At 43.9% G+C, this 12,462-nt stretch overlaps 1 protein-coding gene across 6 annotated transcripts in view; it reads right to left on the bottom strand.

Moving 5' to 3' along the window:
• LOC110504808 (collagen alpha-1(XXIII) chain) overlaps positions 1-12,462 on the bottom strand; it is a 237,417-nt gene that overhangs the window by 4,619 nt on the left and 220,336 nt on the right. For 5 of the 6 annotated variants that reach the window (XM_036969977.1, XM_036969975.1, XM_036969976.1 and 2 more), the window contains 9 exons: positions 10,952-11,005; positions 10,755-10,829; positions 10,623-10,649; positions 10,476-10,535; positions 8,010-8,081; positions 7,872-7,898; positions 7,726-7,779; positions 603-689; positions 326-418 (listed from right to left, as the gene is read on the bottom strand). In XM_036969977.1, the coding sequence (XP_036825872.1) occupies positions 326-418; positions 603-689; positions 7,726-7,779; positions 7,872-7,898; positions 8,010-8,081; positions 10,476-10,535; positions 10,623-10,649; positions 10,755-10,829; positions 10,952-11,005 (549 nt within the window). The remainder of the gene's footprint in view (positions 1-325; positions 419-602; positions 690-7,725; positions 7,780-7,871; positions 7,899-8,009; positions 8,082-10,475; positions 10,536-10,622; positions 10,650-10,754; positions 10,830-10,951; positions 11,006-12,462) is intronic. The other variant, XM_036969978.1, reaches the window with a different exon arrangement.

Here is a 12,462-nt window from a genome sequence, read left to right on the forward strand (position 1 = left end):
CAAGGGAGGGGTGGTTAGTGGTGCAGTTTCATGTCATGTGGGGTGAAAACACCAAAGAACTTTACCATACCACATGCAGTCAGCACACTGACAACCACATCCAGACCACAACACAACTCTGCATAATTTTCATAATAAAACATGCTGATTTTAAGATTCCTGTGACAATCCAGCCTGCTGATGTTAGGAGATGACAGATTTCAGAGAGAAAACACACATGGAACAACAGGCTAAGGGAACCAGTGCATGGGATAGAGTGACGGAACAAGCAGACACAAAAAGGTGAAAGGAGGTAGAAAGGTGGGAACAGGGAAAGATACTCTACCAAAGGACAGGGGGGCTCAGGGCCAGAAGGAGGAAGAGGAGGAGGGGTGGACTGTACCCCTTCATCAGAAAGTCCTTTAGTCCCATTAGAACCCTGTCAGCAAGAGCCAACCCACTGTTACACATACTCTGAACATACATCCCTCCCAGAGACAGACAAAAACATCCATTGGAAATCATAGAAATAGAGATGAAAAAAACACAAAGTGGTTACATAGTTTATCCAGTCTGGCTCAAATGTCCATACGGTCATGGATGAAAGGTGAAGGTTGACATACCACAGGACAGGGCTGGTCCAGTCCAGGAGGACCCTGCTCCCCCTTCCCGCCCTTCAGACCTCTCTTCCCCATCGTCCCCCGGTCACCCTGCAGAGAGAGAGAAAGAGCGAGAGAGATAGACTCAGTGAGCATAGCCTTGCTATTGAGAGATGCCGCCGTAGGCAGACCTGGCTCTTAAGAGAAGATGGGCTATGTGCACACTGCCGAAGTAATTGGTAATTTGGTAAACTATATTTTCAGAGTAGATTCCCCAACACAGAGTATTCCCCGTAGGCCTAAAACACCCAATATAACTGATCACAATCATCAAACAAGAAGATTAGATGAATCAGGTTCAAATCCTGGGCCAAGCTGGTATAGTGTAGGTTCAATGACGATATACACTGAGTGTACAAAACATTTCAAGAACACCTGCTCTTTCCATGACATAGACTGACCAGGTGAATCCAGGTGAAACCTTTGATCCCTTATTGATTTCACCTGTTAAATCCACTTTAAATCAGTGTAGATGAAGAGGAGTAGACAGGTTAAAGATTTATAAGCCTTGAGACTGTTGAGATATTGATTATGCATGTGTGCCATTCAGAGGGTGAATGGGCAGGACAATATTGAATTGCCTTTGATCGGGGTATGGTAGTAGATGCCAGTTGCACCAGTTTGGGTTAAGAACTGCAACACTTCTGGGTTTTTTAAACTCAAAGGTTTCCTGACCCCTCCTGTCTCAGCCTCCAGTATCTATGCTGCAGTAGTTTATGTGTCGGGGGGCTAGGGTCAGTTTGTTATATCTGGAGTACTTCTCCTGTCCTATTCGGTGTCCTGTGTGAATTTAAGTGTGCTCTCTCTAATTCTCTCTTTCTCTCTTTCTTTCTCTCTCTCGGAGGACCTGAGCCCTAGGACCATGCCTCAGGACTACCTGACATGATGACTCCTTGCTGTCCCCAGTCCACTTGGCCGTGCTGCTGCTCCAGTTTCAACTGTTCTGCCTTATTATTATTGGACCATGCTGGTCATTTATGAACATTTGAACATCTTGGCCATGTTCTGTTATAATCTCCACCCGGCACAGCCAGAAGAGGACTGGCCACCCCACATAGCCTGGTTCCTCTCTAGGTTTCTTCCTAGGTTTTGGCCTTTCTAGGGAGTTTTTCCTAGCCACCGTGCTTCTACACCTGCATTGCTTGCTGTTTGGGGTTTTAGGCTGGGTTTCTGTACAGCACTTTGAGATATCAGTTGATGTACGAAGGGCTATATAAATACATTTGATTTGATTTGATCTGTGTGTATCAAGAATGGTCCACCACCCAAAGACATCCAGTCAACTTGATACAACTGTGGGAAGCATTGGAGTCAACATGGGCCAGCATCCCTGTGGAACACTTTCAACACCTGGTAGAGTCCATGCTCCGACGAATTGAGGCTGTTCTGAGGGCAAAAGGGGGTTGCAACTCAATATTAGGAAGGTGTTCTTAATGTTTTGTACACTCAGTGTATTGTAGACCAGTTGTGTTGATTAAGTATTTACTACATGTAACACATATTGATGGAACATTTAGTAAGCCAACAGTTGTTCATGCTTTAGTATCTCCATCAATGTCATTGTGGACAAAAAGTAGGCCACCATTTTTGTCAGGACTTACTGGGATTTTGAGGTTGAGAACTCTGGACTATGCATAATGCAGCATCGTAATGCCATTGCCATGACAACATAGCTAACAATCCAGATGTTGCAGGAATGAATTCCGTTTCTCATTGACAACATACAAAATGAGAAGGTGGAGATACAGTAAAGGAGAGAAAGTTGCAGAAAGGAGTAGACACTCCACATAGACAGACAGACACTTCACATAGACAGACTGACACTACACATAGACAGACAGACACTCCACATAGACAGACAGACACTCCACATAGACAGACATATACTCCACATAGACAGACAGACACTCCACATAGACAGACAGACACTCCACATAGACAGACATACACTCCACATAGACAGACAGACACTCCACATAGACAGACACTCCACATAGACAGACAGACACTCCACATAGACAGACAGACACTCCACATAGACAGACATATACTCCACATAGACAGACAGACACTCCACATAGACAGACAGACACTCCACATAGACAGACAGACACTCCACATAGACAGACATATACTCCACATAGACAGACAGACACTCCACATAGACAGACAGACACTCCACATAGACAGACAGACAGACACTCCGCATAGACAGACAGACAGACAGACAGACACTCCACATAGACAGACAGACACTCCACATAGACAGACATACACTCCACATAGACAGACATACACTCCACATAGACATACAGACAGACACTCCACATAGACAGACAGACACTCCACATAGACAGACAGACACTCCACATAGACAGTATATTAAAATTACCTCAACACTCAGAATGTTCTTTAAGCAGTCTGTTGACCAGGAGAGACTGAGATCCACGCATAGCAATATATTACTTACTATATGCAGTAAAGTTAACTCTATGGCCACAGTCACTGTATTCACTAGCATTAGCTTGAATGCATAGCCAGACACTATTCTAAAACATTAGCATTGAGACTTCTGAATGGACCCCAGGTCTTGTTTGGATGCATAAGCCACCTCAAAGCAGTGATGTTGTTATAGAAACAACTACTGTTTCTTCCACTTTCAGATTCCCAGATGCCACAAATGAGTCGGTCTGAGTGAGGAAACAGCCCCCTATACCCCATACTATACACCCTTCCTATAAAAATAGTCCCCTATACCCCATACTATACACCCCTCCTATAAAAACAGTCCCCTATACCCCATACTATACACCCTCCTATAAACAGCCCCCTATACCCCATACTATACACCCTTCCTATAAAAACAGTCCCCTATACCCCAGACTATACACCCCTCCTATAAAAACAGCCACCTATACCCCATACTATACACAAATCCTATAAACAGCCCCCTATACCCCATACTATACACCCGTCCTATAAAACCAGCCCCCTATACCCCATACTATACACCCCTCCTATAAAACCAGCCCCCTATACCCCATACTATACACCTCCTATAAACAGCCCCCTATACCCCATACTATACACCTCCTATAAAAACAGACCCCTATACCCCATACTATACAACCCTGTCATGGCGTTGGCCTGTGGGGTAGGTTTATGACAGTCATAAATACCTCTTACCCCATTTTTCCTCTCTCTACCCTACTCAGGTTACATTTCCAAAACCCTTGGTTAACATAGAGATTCTGGGAACATCAGAAGGTGGGGGGAAATGAACTATATTCTGGTAATCCGACCAATTGAACATATGCGGTGGTACTTAATGAATATGATGTCAGTTCGGTTGTCATCTGAGACATTGTCATCAATGATGTCACGTTCTGACCATAGTTCTTTTGTGTTTTCCTTGTTTTAGTGTTGGTCAGGACGTGAGTTGGGTGGGCATTCTATGTTGTGTGTCTGGTTTGTCTATTTCTATGTTTGGCCTGATATGGTTCTCAATCAGAGGCAGGTGTTAGTCATTTGTCTCTGATTGGGAACCATATTTAGGTAGCCTGTTTTGTGTTGGGTTTTGTGGGTGGTTGTTTCCTGTCTTTGTGTTTTATGCACCAGTTAGGACTGTTACGGTTTTCACGTTTATTGTTTTGTAGTTTGTTCATGTTTGAGTTTTCTTATTAAAGAACCATGAACTATAACCACGCTACGTTTTGGTCCGCCTCTCCTTCCCAGGAAGAAAGCCGTTACAAATGATAAGATGACATAAACTCTACAGTGGAAAGTCTACACATCAGAGTTATCGGATTCACATGGAATTGTTGTTAAATTTAAATGTTTGAAGATGAAATTATTCGTGATGGGATGAAATGTGATTTTAGCTTCTAAAATGTGAGATTTGGGTTTTCATAAGACAGGGCTCTGCTCAATCAGTGGCCCGCCCCTGTGAAGGGACATGGGCTATAAAACACGCCCTCCTCTCCCTTCCTATATAAGCCCTTGATGTTGACGACAATCTGTTCCGAGGACTTGAGGACGACGGTCCTATGTCAGAATGGTTCAGATAATAACTACCGAATGAAGCCAACATCAGCGTGAGCTTTGGTTGCGAATGGTATGAACTTTGAACTCTTATTCACTACAGAAATGATACCTCCTAGCCGTTGAGTTAGCAACAGCAGATGCAAACGAGGGTTAGGTATCCCGTCTATCACCCAATGACGTTACTACAACGTATCCAATTGACAAACAGACATTCTTCAAAGGACTCGGTTGTGAAACACGGCCTTCCATCTACCACGATCCTACCGAAGCACAGCTCAGAGTAAATATTTATTGCATTTTCCTTTTCCAAATGGGCGGTAATTTAGAATGCATAAGATACTGTATTTACGATAGCACAGCTTCTTCCCTTTGTTCCTCAGTCTTCCCGCTCTTTCACTCAAACCCAGCCCCTTTTCTTTTGTGTAACCAGCTGTCATATATGTTCCGCCCGCTAGGGACGTTTTCCTTTATGACGTAATTTGTAATCAAGTTATGATTTAATTATGTGTATGTGAAATTCTGTGTGATTAGTTAGGTATTTAGTAAATAAATGATTAAACCCAATTTTGTATTGCTGGTTCAACTTGTTAGCCAGGGTTTGTGCAGAGTTTACAACTTTCAGATGAGACTGAATTAAGATGGCGATTAATATTGACTGCTATTGATGTAAAATATTACTAGGTCTTTAAAAGTTTATTCGGAAGATAACAGCTCTATAAATATTATTTTGTGGTGCCCGACTCTCTAGTTAATTACATTTACATGATTAGCTCAATCAGGTAATATTCATTACGGAGAAATTATTTTATAGAATAGCATGTCATATCACTTAATCCGGCATAGCCAAAGACACGACACCCCTCCTATAAAACAGACCCCTATATCACACCCCTATACCACACCCCTAGACTTAAAATACTAGTGAGGGAAAATGGGATTTGAAACACTCATGCAGGCATCATGACGACGATGAGACAGCCTACAGGAAGGAGGTCAGAGACCTGGCAAGTGGTTCTTGGACAACAACCTCTCCCTCAACGTCAGCAAGACAAAGGAGCTGATCATGGACTACAGGAAATGGAGGGCCGAACACGGCCCCATTCACATCAATGGAGCCAAAGTGGAGCAGGTCGAGAGCTTCAAGTTCCTTAGTGTCCACATCACTAAGGACCTATCATGGTCCACACACATCGACACAGTCGTGAAGGGGGCACGACAATGCCTCTTCCCCCTCAGGAGGCTGAAAAGATTTGATATGGACCCTCAGATCCTCAAAAAGTTATACATCTGCATTATTGAGAGCATCTTGATTGACTGCATCACCGCTTGGTATGGAAACTGCTTGGCATCTGACCTGCAAGGCGGTACAGATCCAGGACCTCTATACCAGACAGTGTCAGAGGAAAGTCCTAAAAATGACTCCAGCCACCCAAGTCATAGTCTGTTCTCTCTGCTACCGCACTGCAAGCAGTCCAGTGCGCCCAGTCTGGAACCAAAAGGCTCCTAGACAGCTTCTATCCCCAAGTCATAGACTGTTCTCTCTGCAACCGCACTGCAAGCGGTCCCGGTGCGCCCAGTCTGGAACCAAAAGGCTCCTAAACAGCTTCTACCCCCAAGTCATAGACTGTTCTCTCTGCTACCGCACTGCAAGCGGTCCCGGTGCGCCCAGTCTGGAACCACAAGGCTCCTAAACAGCTTCTACCCCCAAGTCATAGACTGTTCTCTCTGCTACCGCACTGCAAGCGGTCCCGGTGCGCCCAGTCTGGAACCAAAAGGCTCCTAAACAGCTTCTACCCCCAAGTCATAGACTGTTATCTCTGCTACAGCACTGCAAGCGGTGCCGGTGCGTCCAGTCTGGAACCAAAAGGCTCCTAAACAGCTTCTACCCCGAAGTCATAGACTGTTCTCTCTGCTACCGCACTGCAAGCGGTCCCGGTGCGCCCAGTCTGGAACCAAAAGGCTCCTAAACAGCTTCTACCCCCAAGTCAATAGCTAATCAAACGGCTGTCCGGACTATTTGCATTGACCCCCTTTTTTACACACTCACTGGATCCCACTACACACACACAAAATACACTCCAACACACACACACACACACACACACACACACACACACACACACAGGCATATTGACTCCGCATACACACACCCTCAAATATACACAATTTCACTCTTTACATATGCTGCTGCTACTCTGTTTATTATATATCCTGACTGCCTGGTCACTTTTACCCCAACCCACATGTACATACTGTACTACCTCAATTACCTCAACTACCTCGTACCCCTGCACATTGACTCAGTACTGGTACTCCTTGTATATAGCCTTTTATTTTTTTTATTGTGTTACCGTTTGCTTGAATTGTTTTTGTTATTATTGTTTGCTAATAAAAAAAGCCTTACTTTTAACTCTGCATTGTTGGAAAACAGCTCGTAAGTATGTCACGTTAAAGTCTATACCTGTTGTATTTGGCGCAAGTGACAAATACAATTGGATTGGATGCTGTGTATTTTGGTGGCCATATTTACTTCCTAGTATATTAACAACTACAGTTCCCTACAGCACCCTAGTAGTGTACTTATGGTCCTTGTGTGGTCATAGTAACCATTACTAATTAATCTCAGATCCTTACCCAATGTTTTATGGTATTAACATGCAGTGATGGAAAAAGTACACAATTGTCATACTTGAATGAAAGTAAAGATACCTTAATATAAAATGACTAATGAGTACTTTTGGGTGTCAGGGAAAATGTTTGGAGTAAAAAGTGCATTATTTCATTAGAAGTGAAGTAAAAGGAGTCAAAAATATAAATATAAAAGTAAAGTACAAATACCTCCAAAAAACTACTTACATAGTACTTTAAATTATTTAAGTACTTTACACCCCACCACCTAACACGTATTGGTTAACCCATCAACTTTAAACTGGCAAGACCTAAGTCAATGATGGCAGGACTATACAGGTACAGCAACATTGATTAGTATGTGTAATCATAGCAGGACTCTGGGCTAGAGCAGAGAAGAAAATGCTCCTCCAACCTTGTCTCCTCTGTCTCCCCGGGATCCCTTCTCACCAATCAGGCCTGGGAAACCCTGTAGAGAGAGGAACAGGTTAGTGTGTGCTGCAGGGAGTTCCCTGTGTCATAGAGTGGCAGGTCAAAGGTCAAAAACACTTTCATCCTTACATCCATTCCAGGCTCCCCGGACTTGCCCTGTTAAGACACATTCATGAATGAATCAGTGCCAGCATGACTAAGACCATGAAATGCAATGACTGTAGGCCTGATATACTGAGGTTATCTGATGATAATGGCGTCACCCACCTTCTCTCCTTTTGTGCCTGGGAGACCCACCAATCCTGTGGGACCAGGGGGACCCTGAGGACCGTCCATACCCTGGAGAGGAGGGACATACTGTATGTTGGACATCATCATACTGCTGGTCTTCTTCCTCCTAATCTCATACACAAACTACCGTTCAAAAGTTTGGGCTCACTTAGAAATGTCCTTGTTTTTGAAAGAAAACACATTTTTTGTCCATTAAAATAACATCAAATTGATCAGAAATACAGTGTAGACATTGTTAATGTTGTAAATGACTATTGTAGCTGGAAACAGCTGATTTTTTATGGAATATCTACATAGGTGTACAGAGGCCCATTATTGGCAACCATCACTCCTGTGTTCCAATGCCACGTTGTGTTAGCGAATCAAATTTGATCATTTTAGAAAGGCTAATTGATTATTATAAAACTCTTTTGCAATTATGTTAGCACAGCTGAAAACTATTGTTCTGATTAAAGAAGCAATAAAGCTGGCCTTCTTTAGACTAGTTGAGTATCTGGAGCATCAGCATTTGTGCGTTCGATTACAGGCTCAAAATGGCCAGAAACAAAGAACTTTCTTCTGAAACTCATCAGTCTATTCTTGTTCTGAGAAATTAAGGTTATTCCATGCGAGAAATTGCCAAGATCCGCAAAACACTAGTCTCAACGTCAACAGTGAAGAGGCCACTCCGGGATGCTGGCCTTCTAGGCAGAGTTCCTCTGTCCAGTGTCTGTGTTCTTTTGCCCATCTTAATCTTTTCTTTTTATTGGCCAGTCTGAGATATGTATTTTTCTTTGCAACTCTGCCTAGAAGGCCAGCATCCCGGAGTCACCTCTTCACTGTTGATGTTGAGACTGGTGTTTTGCGGCTATTATTTAATGAAGCTGCCAGTTGAGGACTTGTGAGGCGTCTGTTTCTCAAACTAGACACTATAATGTACTTGTCCTCTTGCTCAGTTGTGCGTAAGGGCCTCCCACTCCTCTTTCTATTCTGGTTAGAGCCAGTTTGCACTGTTCTGTGAAGGCAATATTACACCGCGTTGTATGTGATCTTCAGTTTCATGACAATTTCTCGCATGGAATAACCTTCATTTCTCAGAATAAGAATAGACTGACGAGTTTCAGAAGAAAGTTCTTTGCTTCTGGCCAAATGCTGATGCTCCAGATACTCAACCAGTCAAAAGTTTAGACACACCTACTCATTCAAGGGTTTTTCTGGAAACCATTTATTTGATACCATTTCACTGAGTCCACTCCATTACCACGAGCCCGTTTTCCCAAATTAAGGTACCACCAACCTCCTGTGATATATATATTTATACACACACACAAATGTATGTGGCCACACCCGTGGCTGACAGGTGTATAAAATCGAGCACACAGCCATGCAATCTACAAACATTGGCAGTAGAATGGCCTTACTTAAGAGCTCAGTGACTTTCAATGTGGCACTGTCATAGGATGCCACCTTTCCAACAAGTCAGTTTGTAAAATCTCTGCCCTGCTAGAGCTGCCCTGGTCAACTGTAAGTGCTGTTATTGTGAAATGGAAATGTCTAGGAGCCACACAAGCTCACAGAACAGGGACCGCCGAGTGCTGAAGCGCGTAGCTTGTAAAAAAGCATCTGTCCTCGGATGCAATACTCACTACCGAGTTCCAAACTGCCTCTGGAAGCAACGTCAGCACAATAACTGTTCGTTGGGAGCTTCATTAAATGGGTTTCCATGGCCGAGCAGCCGCTCACAAGCCTAAGATCACCATACTCATTGCCAAGCATCGGTTGGGGTGGTGTAAAGCTCTCCACCATTGGACTCTGGAGCAGTGGAAACGCGTTCCCTGGAGTGATGAATCACGCTTTACCGGCAGTCCGAAAGACAAATCTGGGTTTGGCGGGTGCCAGGAGAACGCTACCTTTCCGAATGCATCGCCCAGAATCAGTGCCCGACCTCACTAATGCTGTTGTGGCTGAATGGAAGCAAGTCCCTGCAGCAATGTTCCAACATCAAGTGGAAAGCCTTCCCAGAAGAGTGGAGGCTGTTATAGCAGCAAAGGGGGGGACCAACTCCATAGTAATGCCCATGACTTTGGAATGAGATTTTTGACAAGCAGGTTTCTACATACTTTTGGTCATGTAGTGTAAATTATTATTATTATTGTTATTTATTTTTTGGGATATTATTTCTTTGTTAAAAATACTAAAATAACCAGGAATTTAGCTGAAAATGAGTTTACTTTAGTTTATCTGTTTCCAAATATTCCCACTAATAAAAAAAGATCACTGATGGTGTCTCAATGTAATCAACATATGCAATGATAGTTATTTTCAAAACTCCCCTCTTTTTGGGCTAGTTGTGGTCAATTTGCAGTGTCCAAGTTATCATAATTATGTTCCGGCCCCCCGACCATCCGCTCCGATAAAAGCTGCCCGTGGCTGAATCTACCCCTGGTCTACAGTATCACTCACCCTCAGTCCAGCAGGTCCAATGTCTCCCTTTTCCCCCTTAGCTCTGTCTCCAGGCTCTCCCTGCATGGGAACACGTGATTCTCACTCTACACTCCAGAGCAGCTTCAGAATACAGACATTACTGGTACTCTGGAGCTCTTATCTTACCTTAGGGCCAGACATTCCATGGTGACCCTGGAAGACACAGAGATCATATCAGTGCTATGTATCTGAAGGGATTCAGCCACATCATGTATATTGGGGAACAGAGGGGTGAAGCTGTTATATTCTAACACTCACCATGTACCCTGGAGGTCCGGGGAGTCCTGGGGGGCCGGGGAGTCCTGGGGGGCCCGGCTGAGAAATCATCTGAACCTGAACAGAACACAATCAAGATGATCATATCAATGTCATCCCACTGTCTGTCTGAAGCAGTGTTAAAACCAATGCCCTGTGGGCCAACTTGTGCACAGTGACTTTCAGTGTGTTTCTCTCACCAGGTTATCTTCCAGCCTGGAGTCTCCCATCTCTCCCTTCTGTCCATCTATTCCCTGAGACACAGACAGACAGGGGGATTTAACATCTTCTTACAGCACTCAACAGGTCGTGCCACTCAACAGGTCGTGCCACTCAACAGGTCGTGCCACTCAACTGTCTGTCTATCAGTATCAGTGTATGATTCTAGTCTCTCTATACTAACCACTGACCTAGAGAGACTCAGTGTAGGACTAGTCTATCTATACTAACCACTGGCCTAGAGACTCAGTGTAGGACTAGTCTATCTATACTAACCACTGACCTAGAGAGACTCAGTGTAGGACTAGTCTATCTATACTAACCACTGGCCTTGAGAGACTCAGTGTAGGACTAGTCTATCTATACTAACCACTGGCCTAGAGAGACTCAGTGTTGGACTCTAGTATATCTATACTAACCACTGGCCTAGAGACTCAGTGTATGACTAGTCTATCTATACTAACCACTGACCTAGAGAAACTCAGTGTTGGACTCTAGTCTATCTATACTAACCACTGACCCAGAAAGACTCAGTGTTGGACTCTAGTATATCTATACTAACCACTGGCCTAGAGACTCAGTGTTGGACTCTAGTCTATCTATACTAACCACTGGCCTAGAGACTCAGTGTAGGACTAGTCTATCTATACTAACCACTGACCTAGAGAGACTCAGTGTTGGACTCTAGTCTATCTATACTAACCACTGGCCTAGAGAGACTCAGTGTTGGACTCTAGTCTATCTATACTAACCACTGGCCCAGAAAGACTCAGTGTTGGACTCTAGTATATCTATACTAACCACTGGCCTAGAGACTCAGTGTTGGACTCTAGTCTATCTATACTAACCACTGGCCTAGAGAGACTCAGTGTTGGACTCTAGTCTATCTATACTAACCACTGGCCTAGAGAGACTCAGTGTTGGACTCTAGTCTATCTATACTAACCACTGGCCTAGAGACTCAGTGTAGGACTAGTCTATCTATACTAACCACTGACCTAGAGAGACTCAGTGTTGGACTCTAGTCTATCTATACTAACCACTGGCCTAGAGAGACTCAGTGTTGGACTCTAGTCTATCTATACTAACCACTGGCCCAGAAAGACTCAGTGTTGGACTCTAGTATATCTATACTAACCACTGGCCTAGAGACTCAGTGTTGGACTCTAGTCTATCTATACTAACCACTGGCCTAGAGACTCAGTGTAGGACTAGTCTATCTATACTAACCACTGACCTAGAGAGACTCAGTGTATGACTAGTCTATCTATACTAATCACTGGCCCAGAGAGACTCAGTGTTGGACTCTAGTCTATCTATACTAACCACTGGCCCAGAGAGACTCAGTGTTGGACTCTAGTCTATCTATACTAACCACTGGCCCAGAGAGACTCAGTGTTGGACTCTAGTATATCTATACTAACCACTGACCTAGAGAGACTCAGTGTATGACTAGTCTATCTATACTAACCACTGGCCCTTAGAGACTCAG

The sequence above is a fragment of the Oncorhynchus mykiss genome, chromosome 31 (assembly GCF_013265735.2).
Source record: "Oncorhynchus mykiss isolate Arlee chromosome 31, USDA_OmykA_1.1, whole genome shotgun sequence".
In the NCBI taxonomy this organism is placed as follows: domain Eukaryota; kingdom Metazoa; phylum Chordata; class Actinopteri; order Salmoniformes; family Salmonidae; genus Oncorhynchus; species Oncorhynchus mykiss.